The sequence below is a fragment of the Nicotiana sylvestris genome, chromosome 2, assembly GCF_000393655.2.
Source record: "Nicotiana sylvestris chromosome 2, ASM39365v2, whole genome shotgun sequence".
Classification (NCBI taxonomy): Eukaryota; Viridiplantae; Streptophyta; class Magnoliopsida; order Solanales; family Solanaceae; genus Nicotiana; species Nicotiana sylvestris.
Genome location: NC_091058.1, coordinates 35,334,256 through 35,350,629, shown reverse-complemented (window position 1 = coordinate 35,350,629; position 16,374 = coordinate 35,334,256). Strand labels below are relative to the sequence as shown.

General features: G+C 36.3%; 2 protein-coding genes across 2 annotated transcripts; one reads left to right on the top strand and one right to left on the bottom strand.

Moving 5' to 3' along the window:
- Positions 1-813: 813 nt before the first annotated feature.
- On the top strand, positions 814-2,031 carry LOC104235945 (auxin-repressed 12.5 kDa protein-like). The gene is made up of 3 exons (XM_009789783.2): positions 814-999; positions 1,347-1,575; positions 1,682-2,031. The coding sequence occupies exons 1-3, from the start codon at positions 903-905 to the stop codon at positions 1,725-1,727; spliced, it is 372 nt and encodes a 123-aa protein (XP_009788085.1). The 5' UTR covers positions 814-902; the 3' UTR covers positions 1,728-2,031.
- Positions 2,032-2,976: 945 nt separating this feature from the next.
- Positions 2,977-12,736, bottom strand: LOC104235944 (putative E3 ubiquitin-protein ligase RING1a). Its single transcript, XM_009789781.2, has 10 exons — positions 12,444-12,736; positions 12,244-12,286; positions 6,895-6,953; positions 5,743-5,824; positions 5,541-5,661; positions 5,408-5,449; positions 4,512-5,012; positions 3,947-4,054; positions 3,636-3,845; positions 2,977-3,332 (listed from the first exon to the last, which is right to left on the bottom strand). Exons 1-10 carry the CDS (start codon positions 12,562-12,564, stop codon positions 3,267-3,269), a joined length of 1,353 nt encoding a protein of 450 aa, XP_009788083.1. The 5' UTR covers positions 12,565-12,736; the 3' UTR covers positions 2,977-3,266.
- Between the last annotated feature and the right edge of the window lie 3,638 nt (positions 12,737-16,374).

Genomic DNA, 16,374 nt, shown 5'->3' with positions numbered 1-16,374 from the left:
TTATTATTAGTAAATTGAGGTCAAACATTTTGAGAATTAAAGAGTATAGAAAAAATGAGATACAAATTAGGACAACCGAAGAATTAATTAGCTTAAATAATTCTTCCTGAGAGAACTATTAAAATCTTGATTGTTAGAAAGTCGATAATATTACCCGAATCAAATTACCAACGTCAGTGAAAATCGCAACATGATGATGTGTGTACCTTGTTCATAGAATATGATCCCAAAACCAAACCAATAATGATACAAAATATCTCATTGTTGTAAGACCAAAATTAATCCCATCATGGTGGCCCCACGTCTTATTTTTTTTCTTTTTCTTTTTATAACCAGAAGAATACGACAATATATATAATTTAAATAATCGGACACTTGGATAGCAACCCATAACCTGCTCAGCCTCCTTGGTCCCACATTTTTGCTTAGTCTTCATCCTTATCCACCTTTAGCTTCCAATATCCACTTCCAATTTTTTTTACAATAGCTAGCTAAAACACACTAAAATATGGAAATAAAATACTATAACAAAATATTTTTTGAAATAAAACTTTTAGTACTAACTATTCGGAAACGGGGGGCGTTCTCAACTGTAGAACTTAGTCATACAAGCACAAAGTTACTACGTACGGATAGAAAAAGACAGCCATATTGATTAAATTTACCGCTTCGTATTTCCTACCTTCCAATTTTAACACTTGTAAGTAGTACAATTAATCTATGGAAAATAAAAATAGAAAAAAGATAAAACTGTAGTTAGAGATTTGAATAGGAGATATTTTTGAGTGTCTATATATTGGAGCACGCAACATTTAGCATTTACACCACAGACTTAGAAAAATTCAAGTCTGGCTACAGAAGATCAAAGAATAGTGAAGTAAGAGAGAAAGATCAGAGAGAAGATGGTGTTGATTGATAAATTATGGGATGATGTTATGGCTGGACCTCAACCTGATAATGGCCTTGGCAAGCTCCGAAAAAGCCTCACTGTTCAAACTGGTACTCATATATATAATTCTCAAAAGCATATACTCCTATATGTAAATCCTTTTGTTAAATTGAAAACTCTGTTTGAACCAGAGGCGGACCTATAATATATATACTGGCAGTGAGTTCCGTTGAATTCCAATTGATCCTCATAAATATTTAATTAAAGAAAAACTAGAAGTACATATACAAACAGAATCACAGATCCACTGACTTAATTAAAATTCTTAATTTTCATATTGATATGTTTTAAAGGATATTAAAATAGATGCTGCCATGCAATATGTTTTGGATATATAAAGTTTTCGTTTGTTGTTTTCTTGCTTTATGTGATGTTTTGTTTATGGAATATGGAGCAGGTGGGGAATCTGGAGAAGGATCTAGCAAATACCAGAGGTCTCTCTCGATGCCGGCCAGTCCGCCGACGCCAGGAACTCCGGCGACACCAACAACTCCGTCACCGACGGCAAGTAAAGAAAACGTATGGAGGAGTGTTTTTCACCCAGGAAGCAATATTGCCACCAAGAGAATTGGTGCTCAAGTCTTTGACAAGCCCTCTCACCCTAACGCTCCCACTGTTTATGACTGGTATGTTACATGACTCAGATCTCTCTCTCACACATATATATATCTGAAGTTTTTTTAATTTACACCGTCAGTTTGGAGTACTTAACTCTTATATTTTTAATGGCAGGCTCTACAATGGGAACACCAGATCTAAGCATCACGAGAAGTGCTGAGAGTTTTTGGGTGGCAACAAGTTGAAACCTATGTAAATAGTGTTTTTTCCTGCTAGTTGCTTCGCTAATGAAGCATGGATCACTGGACTTTTATCTTTATTTCGTATTATATGAATTTCTGTTGGGTATTAAGCAACTACTATAGTATGTTTTAGTTAGGTTTTGCAAGCTAACTTGAGCTTTAAGGGCCATCCAAATGCCGCTGCTGATACTACTGTATGTTTGTGGTAGACCACTGTTTTGATGTTTGTTTTGTGTATTAAAGATCTGTTATGAATATTGTGATGTTTTTGTTTTGTTATTATATGGTCAAGCGTAATTATCGTTTTGCAAGTTCGTGTTTATCTGTTTTCAATTGGAGTAACAATTATTCTTATGAAACTTGGCACGGGCCCATTGTCCACTCTCGGCAGTAATAAGGTATGCGGGCCTGTTGAATGTCACGTGAGCTGAAGCATTGGAAAAGTAGGAGATTGAATTGTCAAATAATGTTACTCCTTCGTGTCCATAATGATCTTTTGGACTTTTTATTTTTATCTAAAACAAGTATCATTTTACATAATCAAGAAAGACTTAATTTTATTTTTCTAAAATTTATCCTTATTTTTTCTTTTTGGAATTTGCATTTTCTTAAAGAGCGTGTCAAAAGCTAAAAAATCACTTATGGGGGGAGTCAGTTGTTAAGAAGTGTCACAGTTGAAAAAGAATGGAGATTTCACTGTCAAAGAATAAGGTTCGAGATATTTGTTCCTGCAACCCGAGTAAAACAGTAAAGGAAGAACAATTTTGTTAAGATCTACCATACTCTCGTTTTCACAAGAGGATAGGAAAGAACTCTAAAATGGTTTCCTTTCCCTTTCCCAAAGGTTATAAAAGGAAAGAGAAAACTGGCTGATCTACGTCGACATTAGATCATCATCTCCTACGTACACGAGATGGATGTGTTGTATGGCCCAAGGTTTTCCTAAAATGAGAGTGTTTTGGGTAAAACAAGGTAGAGACGCAAAACTCAATAAGCACCTTCCTAGCAAAGCATGAGACGCGAATAGACTTTTAGAAATAAATCAGCAGACTTTTTTGGATTGTAATGCCTTTAAGCAAGAGACAAGCTAAGGGTAATTCATATACTAGTTGCAAAGGAAAGGTTCAAGTCCTCTTTATGATTGTTATAAGTCTATAACCAACAAAAGAACAATATGGTCGCGATTAGTCAAATGTGACACAAGTAGGAAGTAGCACCAATCTAATCTTAAAAATTGAAGCACCAAGGCAAAATCTTGGCTAGTTAAGGCTATATTTAAGCACTTGGAGCACAGTACATGAAACGAGTGCATAAAGAGGTAAATAAATCGTTACACTAATGTGAACTTCAAGGTGCATAACTGACTCGATGTAGTTGAAGGGATTATTTCCTGGATAATGAACTACATCTGTGTATGATACACCTTACTAAGCTACTTACTTTCTATACGGATTTACAGATACGCCCCAGTTGAAATTACACTTCTTTTCGGGTATTATATTCTGTGTATATTCAAATTAAACGGTCACCTTCCCTTCATCATGGTCTGTCCTATCCTTTGACTTGCATCCGTATGCTAAGATCTGAAAGACAGCACGTGAATTAGTATACTCAAGATAAAGCTAAGAAGAAGAGTATCAATGGAATATTGTGGAATCTTTCAGGAACAGTGTGTGTTGACTAGAGGAGCACAATACTATAACGCAGCTATATGACTATCAAATATAAGATTGTCTAAAGTTGGGGCTTCATGTCCAATTTTAGACCAGTGTTGTCTTTTTCAGCTGTAATTCTTTCATTTTGGTAATGAAAATAGTTGCCCCAAAGGAAGAAAAAATTGTCGACATGTTTCTGGAATTGTTTACGTTGTCTTACAGGGAGCTTACCAGATTACGCTGGCTAAAACCACACATCTCTTGGATTTCCCCTAATGTCTGATGCTCGTTTACCGTATGGATTTCAATCTTACAAGGATCTCCAACGAGTGTGGAAATAGCCATGATATCAGAACTTGAAGAGTTGTCACTGGGGTTAAGCTCTTTTATCAGCACTATGTCGATTTTGCCGACTTCTATGGACGTTTGCTGTGCTACATACTGCATAGAGTATACATTCAAATGAAGCATGCAGACATAAATTTGTCTGGTAATGATTTAGGTTTGTAAAGTGTGAAAAAGGTTGATGGTGGTACACTTACTTGGCTCAAATGTTTAACTTCCATAGTGGGCCGGCAGCAAAGGTAAGGTCGTTGCAAACTTGGTATATCCTCTTCAGATATGGGAACAAGCTTCAGTCTGACATCCAACTGAAAGAAAACAAAATATTTCCTTTTAGATCCATGGCAAAACCAAAAAAATCCATCTATATCACCTCAGTCATAGAAAGCAACAAGCAAATAGCGATAGTGTATACTTCCTCCGTTCCCTTTTACTAGTCCCTTTCCCTTCTACTTGTCTATTTTAGCAAATCAAGAGAAAATTATTATTTTCTTCAATATTACCCTTAGTATTAAGTACCCACACTCCTAGTTACAACTTTAATAACCATTAACAAGGGTAATTAAGTAAAATAAACCCTTAATAAATGATTTCATAAGGAGTGTGCCTAGTCAATAGAGGACTAGTAAAAAGGAACGGAGGGAGTATTAGATCATCTCAAATGTACAAAACTATTCAGAAAACAATATCTTTCAGGCTCAACCACAGACAGGAAATATTTAAAAGTATAGCATCCAATAGGTACATAGGATTGATTTGCTGTACCTTCCCTTCATTTTCATCTGAACAAGAAAGACGATCAATTAGCTTTGAGACTCGGCTATTCCTGGAAAATTTGCCAGTGCCTCCCCCAAGACCCCCATGTCTCGTGTTACTTCGCATGCCACCTTTTCCCCAGGCAAGAATCTCTGAACAGCGAATAAGTCCACTACATGCGCCAAGTGATTCTTGGTTTATTTCTGCATCATTTTCGTCACTAGCTGCTGAAGCCTGCGAAGGCCTTCCTCCCCTCTTTTTGTACCGTTTTGGTTTGACTTCTATCGAGCGATCATCAGCAGAGGAAGAATCTTTGCCAATATCATGATTACCATCTTCCTCCTCATCAGATATCTGGTGTTCAGCACCCTGAAAATTTCTTCTTCCCCTTAAACTTCGATAGCGTCCCTGAGATCTCCTCGCAAAAGCTGCTGCTGTAGCTCTAGCAGTCCGTTTCCTTCCCAGTGCTTCTGATTGTCGCCGTAATGTCTGTGCAATTGAAGCTTGTATCTGTTCAAAGAGTATGAAAACTATGAATTGGTGCAAAAAGAAAAGCAAACTCGAGTAGGCATGTGATTCGGTTGGCTGCAATGCAGGCATTCAGGTGGTGATTCAGATCAATGTGTTTCAAAAAATAGGAAATACCTAATGGTCCACATTGCAATAACCTAAAGTCCCCTACAGCAGAGGATACACTTCACCCAAATTCAACATTGCAATAGATATAACCCCACCAATATATATTAAGAGAAATGTACACTTCTCTTTGACATAGCACGTGGAATCAACCACACCTCCATTACGAGGGCGTATCTGACAATTTTACAAGAACGAAGAAGATCTGCTGTTGAAGTCGATAATCTACATGGAATACAGCTCTGACGCTGAACTTGGCATTAGCTTACCTGCTTATTCCGAGCTTTCTCCTCTTCATGAAAAGCCAATTCCTGAGTGATACACAAAAGAGTAAGTACATGGCCTGAAACAGGTCAATGGTAGACCTTTTCCATGAGACATACAAGAGTTTAATAGTAGTACCTCCTCTTCATATTTATCAATATCTGGATATAGAAGGGAAATTAGAGCATCATAGTTTGGATCATCTCTCAGAGAACGGCGACTAGCACAGTGGGTACGACAAGCAGGACACTCATTGTTCCTAAAATATAATTGACATGTTGAACTGGATAAACAAATGCAGGTTACTTCTTAACTAATGAAAGATAAGTTTAGCAGGTACCCCATTCGCATAGATTTGTCAATGCATTCTCTACAAAAGCGATGCAAGCATTCCATAACTGTTCTGGTCTTTCGAATAATGCCTGCCCATGTCACAGTGGTAAACCGGTAAGTAACAGTAGGCAGTAGGCATACATTACAGAAACAGAGATTTATCACTATGTTCTATAAGAGATCCCCCCATATAGCTTGAATCATAGTTAAAATAGCTCCTCTATTAGACAATCAGGAACTAATGTAGCTCTCCTTTTCTTAGTGAATATGTGTTAACGTTGTTTTCTCAGATAAGTGATATCTTTCCCCTGATGGATCTGCCATTAAAAGTATGTGTTCCTCAATCAACAGGAAGAAGCATGTACCAGATCCAGTATCCACATAGTGGATCCAAATCATAATATGAACGACAGGAAAATTTATGTAGGCAACTTAAAAAAAATTTCACATATATCAGTTCCTAACAGGAAAGAGAAGCCCCAATTAGCAAAGTTTCTTGCAGAGCTGAAGCAGAGACTGCAAATTGGGTTAATAGAGAAACATTTACTTGATAATATAGAGCTGGAAATGCTGTTTTATTAGGTACATAAAAGGAAGGTAGGTTAACTCCTTGCTTCCGACCAAAATCTCCATTTTATTGATACTGCCTTTCAAAAATTGGATAGAGAAAAAGGATTTTTTAACATAGCTGTCCTCAGATTCCCAGTTTCAATGAGCCATGTTTGTCATTTCACTAAACAAAATCTAGAAACTGCATGAAAAAATAACTTAGAGATAGTTTTAAGCTTTTAGAGATAGAAAAATAAGTATAACAGCTGAGTGTGATCTTTTCTTAGAATCTCATATCGGGCTTAAAGGAATTCATCAGTAATCCCGGGGGGAACTATCATAACATTTACACACAACTATAGATGAGAGCTTCACATTCTCCCTCTCCCAACCTCTACCATATGCAAAGGACAATGAAGGCAGCATATTTATGTGCATCATGACTTCCAAAAACTACATATCCTGACATGCAATTTTTTACGGTTCTTTGAAATGCAGTATTTAATAAGGTGGTACGACCATAAACACATCTTGCCTATGCAATACTCTCCAGGTATATCCAATTCTAATAATAATAAAAAAGCAATCAAGAAAGAGCAAAGAACCAGACCTAAACATATAGGGCACTGTACTTCTTTGCGAATTTCTGAAAGTCTCACAGTGATAAATCTGCAAGCAACCAAAAGTAAACACAATAAGCAAAATCCAGGATACCCCATATTCCAATAACTTAATAATCAAACAATTTCCGAATTAACAATAGTTCACTATAAGATAAACAAAGAGTGCAAAGCAATAACATATTCATTGGAAAGATGGTATAAAATGACGGCAGCAGAAGAGAAGGAAAGGTCAGGTGCAGCGTGCAGGTGCCAAAGAAAATATTAGTCTTAGTATTTATTACTTAGATGGCTCTGCAAACTATCATATATTAATAATATAACAGTTGAGTGCTAAATAATATACTGCCAAAGAGGACAAAAGAACACCAATGTTTATATCAAATTTTAATATTACCACCTTGTCTTTTCAACAATCTGTTGCTCATGTGGGCTTCAACTTATATGGATCCCCAACCAAATACAACTAAACATAGTCAAGTAGTCAGAACAATAAGACATATGATATGCTTAAAAGATAAATCTACAATATAACAGAATCTTCTACCAGCAAAACCTTTGCAAACTCAATAATATCAGCGTCAAATTATTTAATTCTTGAAAGGAAAAGGATTTTACTTATCAAGAAAATTCTCAAAAAGAAAAAAAGGTTAATTCTGGCCGCTATATATTCCGATATACACCGTTACAAGACAATGATGTCAAACAAAATTAGAAACCAAGTAAAAATCTTATATACTGAAAGTAAAATTTTACCAGAACATACACTGTTTTGATAGGTAACATGAAGAAAATATGACCAGAACTAGGTTTAGCCTGGATATCTGTATGCACATGTAACTACAGTCAGTTAAGCCAAAACCTAGACTAATGTGTTGCCTTTTCCAACTAGTTTAGGTACATAGATCATCAATCCAAAAAGCTGTGCTTAATTGATGTATTAAACAGATGTATCAATCCTAGATGCTAAATGCGTAATCTTTAAATTATGGTATGGATCTATTGGAGCAATACCTTCTTCTTTTGCATTAACCATAATGTACCAAATGGAAACAATTACCTACACCTACTAAAAGGTTTAATTCCTTTTGTAGCATAACAAGAAAGCACTTGAATTTGCTTGTAATCACACCTTATCAATCTTCTACCTGTCTATCTTTCTCAGAGCAGTAAATTGTTTCCATTCTCTTCCAGTTGGCTTAATATTTTTATGCTTTTTAAAACTTCTTTATCTTGAATGAAACATCTAAGGTCTTCACTAACAGACTCGAATCGAATCGCCTCTCTTTTAAGTATTTGAGGGCATGTTTGTGGTAGTAAAACATAGAGCAAGACCATAACTGAAAAGCTCTTTCCTATTTCTATTAGAGTGCATCCCCCACATCCACACCACGTTGATGTACTATTACCAGCCCCCCTATTATCTTTGGTTGTAAGTCATTTGTATAAGAACAAACTTACTCGCGCTTATTCAAATACACAGTTTATATTATGGGGTACAGAAGATTATGTACACTTCCTTTAATAGAAAAGACCGCAACATTCTTCTTCATTTGTTCTCCAAAAGAATGTATTTACAAGTTAACGAGACACCACTTAGCCACTTTGGAGAACTTCACAATGTATTTGTATGATCAGTTGTTGGAAGAATATTCTAGCATTTAAGAATAGCCTTGAGACACTTTCCTAAAGAATGCTTTGCGTCAGAAGAAAACTTTTTAGACAACAGCTATCATAATTGTTTTTTTCTTTTACACGGAATTTTAAAAAAAAATCTCCAAACATTTCCAAAAAAGCTGTCTAAACAGGGCTTTAGCGCTAACCTAGGTTGACAAGAATACTCTTAGAAGGGACTGACTCAACAAAAATTGTTGAGCCATTTTGTTATGAGATTCATCTGGCTATTTTCTATCAAAAGTCAGTCTACCTTTGATATTGACAAAAAACATTTCCTGATATGCGCATTCTCTGCAGTATTGTTGGTTGTGCATCCTATTCCCAATATGTTCGGTTGTTTACAATGCTTATATTATTGAATTATATGTTAGGTTGCAAAAGGAGGAACAGTAGAAGGTGAGAAAGTAAAAGAAGCATCATGTGCACTACTTTTATTGTAGTAAACAATGGTTAAGTAAGGGGAACAAGGTACCACCTGGACTTTGCAACCTCTCTCAAGCTGGAAAGAAGGGGAAGTAATGATTTTTAGTTGAATAAAACAACATATAGAGAAGTATTTATACCTCCCTTCGGAGAAAATCCACAAGTCTGTCTCCCACTATCATTCTTTAAATCAGATATCATGTAAAACTCGAGGTCGTAACTTAATAAGGAGCTAGTTGAAAAGGTATTGTTGCATGCTTCTATAAGCAACTTTGCTTACTACCAAATTCACACAAGGACAAAACTGAGATGTGCCTGTCAGAGGCGGACCCAGGATTTTGGCAGGATGAGTGCACTATTAAGAAGAGGTGGATCCAGGATATAAATTTTACGGGTTCAACCTTTAATTCTTACTGTTGCGCACCCATTACACTTTTGGAATTACAAGTTCAAAAATAATTTTTTTTAAATAGTAATTTTCTTACATCTATATCTATTTTCAATATTGAAAATATTAGGATCAATTGAACTCATTGACTATATGTTACATTATACACTGCTACTAGTTATAATATACATATCTTGTTTAATCATATAAGATTTTATAGTGACAAAAAAAGAATAGAAAACTCAATATTTGAAAATTTTGAAAGAATAAACCAAAAAAAAGATATAAAAAGAAAAGTACTTAATTAATACGCAAAAAGTGACACCACACACGCTCATCTCACGTGGGCGTCTAGTGCTAGAAAAAAAGAGAGAGAAAAATAACAATATAGATATAAGATTTGAACTCACAACCTCACTTTGAGAGATACACAAAATAATCATCACATTATATAATACTTTGACCATGGGTGCACACACATATATTTACCATACATGATTTAGGGAAGGGAGCATGGGTTCACGTGCCCCATGGAACCCTCCCCCCCCCCAGGTACGCCCCTGCCTGCACTATCATGTCAAATTATATTTATCTTGTCAAAGTCATAGGAAAATCCTAAGCATTGAAACTTAAGGTGCTTGGCCCATAACCAATTTGCTTCAACTTAATATAAGTGCAGCAACTACAAGATTTTTTATTGATAAGTATTAAGTAGCAGCAACAAAACTTCTTCACAGTCACCAGCCAAATGTCCAAAGCCCAAGTTGAAGAAACAGTTGAAATGCTTAAGTGAGCAAGTTGCCAGAAAGAAAAATAGGAAATTTTAAGGTCACCAAATAAAAACACTAAAAGTAACCAAAGCAATTACATCTCATTCAGCACTTTCCTTCACCAGACACAAAAGACATGTTGTTGCTTCCTTTCCTTTCCTACCAAAGCCAGGTTGGCGAATAAAAATATTTCATGGGCTCAATACTTAATATCAACTAGGGGAACCAACTTTAACTTTGCGTTCCATAGATGTGTAAGAAGTATCATATGCTTGTTCTCTTTGTAAACTGCACATTTTCCAGAAATCACAATTTTATTTTTCTATTTATGTATTTTTTATAATGGTGGTATACATGCCAACTTGCAAGCACCACAACTAATCCACCCGATCGCTTGGGTAACTCTACCCATGGAAGGAATTCACCTAGTGTCGCCTCTGCTGAGATTCGAATCTTAGTTCCTGAAGTTGTTACTCTAACTCTCTGTAAAAGGCACAAGTTCCAGAAAGCACAAGTATTCGCAACACAATTAGCTATTTTTGAAGAATTATTAGGAAGCCAACTGCATGACCCATACAAAATTACCCATCCATCACCAGATCAAGGAGGACCAAGTACTATAGTCATCAAAACATTTATTTTAATTAGAATTCAAATGAAATTCTATAAGACTAGTAATAAGTGCAGTGCAATTTTTCTGCATAAAGACTAGTAATATTTGCCACAATTTTCAAATTGAAAAATAATTTGTAAAGGAAACATGCACTTTTTTTTTGGAAAAGTACATAATATGAAAATCGTAAAGAAAAATAGGGACATGAATAGATTTTTCTCTACATTAGCTAAATACACGTACAGAGTATAATTGTTAAGCAGGCAGCTTTAAAAGATAAGATGAAATAAACTTAACAAAAAAAACAAAAACAAATGTCGGGTGGGGGGGAGAGGGGGTGGAGATAAAATTAAACTACATTTTCAGGATTCATTATTATATAATTTTGATGAGCTGGAAGTCCCAAAATTTATCAAGATTCAAGAACAAAACAACTTGGTCAAAGCATACTTATTGGAATAACAAAATTTCTAGTTTAAGGAACAATTTTGGTATTTATGCTAACAATCCTAGACAGGGATGCGTAGAAGAAGGTAATGAACACCATATCTTTTGCTAAAGCTGGACCCTTGGTTTTGCTCAAAGAAATGGAGTCAATTCTAATTCTATCATGGAATGGTTCCAGATCCAAGAGGATGTTTACGATCCGGAAGTGATTTCTGTCTATTTAACCATGACAAGATATTAATCGCTTGGGTCAAAAGAAAACACCATTTTGGATCCAGTCAATAATCTGCTCATGGAAGGAGTCTATATTTTCTGAGTTCATGTATCTCACAACGCAAATGCTTTCACAAAGATGTGATTTAAGGAGAGCAGATTAATGATTCAGGAGATGTGTAGGAGCATTTTGTGAAATGGCAGGTTACAGATGGAATCAGGACAAGATGAGTGGAGTATTCTAGATTTATGCAAAACAGATCAAAGAATTTGAGTTCGCACAATCTAATTCACACAAGTTCATGACTGAAACCTACAATATCTTCAAATAACTCAAGCAGCAGGATTTCTTATAATCATATCCAACCAAACTTGATTTACCCTAGCAAATTATAGCTTCCAACTGCATCTAGACATGCCACATGCAAGCAAACAATATTATGTATAAAATAAAGCTGATCAAAATTCAAATTTCCTGACCATTTTCAAACAAATACTATCAATCACTCTCCAACCTCCAAACAAAAACAAAAAAATAAGCCAATGGGAAGAAGAAGCTACAGAGCTCCTTATAGCAATGTCCATAAGAAGCAAAATTACAAACTGAATTACAAAACAAAACTAGTAGATCTCAAACTATACGCCATCTCTAACATTACACAAGGTCCTTAAACCACCAAATCACATCATTGAATTCAAAACTGCAACGGGAAATAATCGTATACGTATCGCGCTTACGTATATATAAAATGCATTATTCCACCAAAACATATACAAATGAAAAAATGAAAGAGAAAGAGTGCATTACTCATCTTTCTCGCCGCCGCTCGAACAAGTAGTTCCATCCGAATCTGAAAGTCAAAACACAGAGCAAAATATCACAAAAATATCATGATATGCTGAGTGAAACTCGAGTCACTGCTGAAAATTGTTTGCATATACAAATAAAATGTAAACATACGAATCTACAGATAATTATATACAAAGCACCCCTATGTATACACGTACCGTCGCTGTCGTAGGCTTCTTCGTCGTGATTTTGATTACCTTGTAACGAATCATCGTTTTTTTCGTCCGGTAGCGGAGGAGGAGTAGGAGGAGTGTCGTACGAACGCTTTTGAGCAGGCATTGACTATTCAAAGCTAAAGAGTGAGCTCGCCGGCGACGGTGGCGTTGGTGTATGGTGGTGGACTGGGAAGAGAGGTGAAAAAGAAAAGAGCTTCGTCCACGTTTTTATGTACTGGTTTAATATGTACAAGTGCTAATGCACGAGGTACAGGATTCTTTATTCGGCAATTTCTTTATTACTCTATTCTTCACCGTAAAGCGGAAAAGCCAAGAAAGTTAACGTGGATATCTGGGTTTGTGTTTTTATTGTTGATTTAAGGCCCTTTTGGTAATAACTATGCCTTTTGCGTTTAATTTTGTTCTTTGGAACTTTTAGAACTTTACCTTAGAAGGTCTTATTGATCCTCCATAAATAATTTAACACTACTATGCCGGTAAAAACTTCAATTTCCTTCTATAGTTCTATTCTTTCAAAACAAGGTAAAAATAATTCCATGATATATAAGTTCTTCTGTTTTGTATGTCACATTTGTAACAAACTATATTAATTTCATGATAAGTAATTCAATGATATCAAAAATCATATATATTAATAAAAAAAAGGACCAAAATTGCCTATTTACTATTCGTCTATGGACACGTTTACAAAGCTGGCACATATTTGCACTTGTGATATGCCAAAGGTTCACTTTTGTCCTTTTTCACTAACGGAACCATTAAAAAATTAAAACTAAATATGAAATAGGTCCAAATTACCCCTCAAAAGTTTGCAAAATATTTCCTTTTGTTCTCAATAGAAAATTCTAATTAATATTTTCTCTTTTCACTAAGGGGTCCATTTTAAACCTTAATTTGTGCATATTAAAACCACAAAATAAATATTGACAATTAATATTTCTCCCCAGTTTCGTAACGACAGGGGGGGAAAATACCCAAATATTAACGAATGGCAAAAGTTTCCATATGCAGATAGTACATTGGTAGTTTTGGCCATCTTTCGTACATTAATTATTAACGAATGGCAAAAGTGTCCCTAGGCGTATATGCATGAGTAATTTAGTCCTTTTTTAGTATATTAATTAAGCATAATTAAATGAGAGAAATCTGTGTACAGACATATGTCATGCATATGTTGATTTGACGTGAATATCAAGTGCAAATAAATATTTACAATTTATATCTCTATATATATTAAAGCAAAGAAGTTTGCCTTCTCATTTAGCCAAGTGGCAAGTTATTAGAAATCCAAGTGGCAACCTATTAAAATTACACATGGCAACTTAATTTATTAAAACTTAATTTTATTAAAATGCAAGTTGTAACAGCCAGATTTTTTGGCCAATCAACTAAGTTTTAAATCCCAAATGTATAGGCCTCTATTATGTAAAATTACTATATTTAATAATAAAATATTACTAAATAAACGTATGAGTAAATTTCGGGATACCAATCTAAATGAGGAATCCCATTTATAACAAAAATTGAGTCACACCCTCCAAAATAACACATACAGCATATTTCTTCGCTTATCCCATTTTCTTCGCTTCCTCATTAACGCGTATCCCATTTTCTTCGCTTCTTGTCTAACCCCAATTCCGGTTGCGATGGCGTCTCTCATGAAGACAAGGCCAGCCAGTTTAACCCAATTCATCTTTTTAAGCAGTTAATCAACACAAAAATAGTCTAAACATAATTTAATAATACTGAATAGCGGAAATATCAGTAACAGTGCGGAACAATCCAACCCGGCACAGCCCAAACCGGGTGTCACAAGTCACGAGCATCTGCTAGGGTGTAAATACAACTGAAAGTCTGAAGTGTACAAATATAGACTAATGAATGAAGAGAGAGAAAAGCAGTACTGCGAACGCCGGTAGCCACCTTGCTAAACTCCGATGACTCTGCCTCCGACCAGCCAAAACCCGCTACCGGGTGTATAAATACATGAATCTGCACACAAGGTGCAGGGAGTAAAGTGAGTACTCCAACTCAATGAGTAATAATCATAACTAAAGTCTGAATGGTAAGAAATCACGTAAAGCATATCAAGATGTTGTATAGAAGCAGTTCAAAAACCAAGGAGAAAGTAGTGAAAATGTACAAATCTCTTAAAATATCTTAGCTCAATTTAAACTTCTTTGAAAATGACTTTTTTTTAACAGTTACGCAAATGAATGCAAAAATAGTTAGTGTAGATAAGCACAGAAATCCGCCCCTCGGGCACAAGTACCATAGTTAAACAGGTGAATGACAGGTAAATATGAAAGATAAACATATAAAGGTTCGCCCCTCGGGCACAATGTCAACAACCCTGCCCCTCGGGAAATATCTCAGAACAATACCAGCCCCTCGGGCAATCACATAGAACGGTACCAGCCCTCGAGCAATCACATAGAACAATACCAGCCCATCGGGCTATCACATAGAACAATATCAGCCCTTCTGGCTATATCTCACATCACAATAGGTATCCACGCTCACTGGGGGTGTACAGACTCCGGGAGGGGCTCCTTACGGCCCAAGCGCAATATAAAGCCACCTCGTGGCATCATAAATAGGACATCGGCCTCATATCAATATCAACAAGCCACCTCGTAGCGTACATATCTCAGGCCCTCGGCCTCATAATCAAATCAGATCTCACCGCTGCGGCGTGCAGCCCGATCCAAAAGTATCCTCACCATACAGGCCCTCGGCCTTACTCAGTCAAAATCACATAAGCCACTCGGGCAACAGTAAAACATGATCCTCAGCCCAAAATATTATTTAAAATATCATTTCAAGTGTTAAAGCAAAATGAACTTGGCTGAGTTTTGAAAACAGTGGAAAAATACATGACTGAATTCAAGTATAAAGTCAAAACAGTGAGAAAATATCAACAAAAATCCCCGAAGGGATCAAATAACTGGCACTAGGCCCAAATATGGCATTCAGCCCAAATAATGATGATAGCAAATAGTTTTCAGTCAAATACGCGGTAAAATCATCAATCGAGAAGGACCAAGTCACACTCCCCAATAGTACACGATCCCACGCTCGTCATCAAGCGTGTGTCTCACCTCAATATAGCACAACGATGTGCAAATCTGGGGTTTCAAACCCTCAGAGTATCATTTACAATCATTACTCACCTCGAACCAGCTAAATCTCTAGCTCGCGACGCCTTTGCCCCTCAAATCGGCCTCCACGCACGTCGAATCTATCCAAAATCAGAACGAATACGTCACAATATACCAAGGGAACAAAGCCCAAGCGAAAACAATTGAAGAATACTATAAAATCCCGAAATTAGCAAAACCCGAGCCCCGGGCCCACTTCTTGAAACTCAGAAATTTTCACATCATTAGATTCCTTATCTCCCCACGAGTCTATACATATCAAGAATACCAAAATCGGAGTTCAAATGACCCCTCAAATCCTCAATCTAAGACCTCTTAAACTCAAGCCCTAATCCTCCATTTTTAGCCCTTAAATTCCTTTAATTTCAGTCTAAATTCATGAAATACCACCATAGAAATGTGTTTTAGGTCCGAAATGCCTTACCTTAACGAAGTCTCTTGATTCCCTCTTCAGAATCACCCCAAAAGCTCCAAGGTCGAAGTCAAAAATGGTGGAATAACCCAAACTCGCGAATGAAATAACATATATGCTTTGTCCAGCCCTTTCCGCATCTGCGGTCAAAGATCTGCTTCTGCGGTACCGCATTTGCGGTCTAAACCTCCGCTTCTGCGGAATCACTTAAGGGACCAAAGTCGCTTATGTGACTAATCTCCCGCATCTGCGACATTGTAGATGCGGTCACCATACCGCTTCTGCGGTCTCTGCCTATCTAACCCTTTTTCGCTTCTACAATAAATCACCCACATCTGCG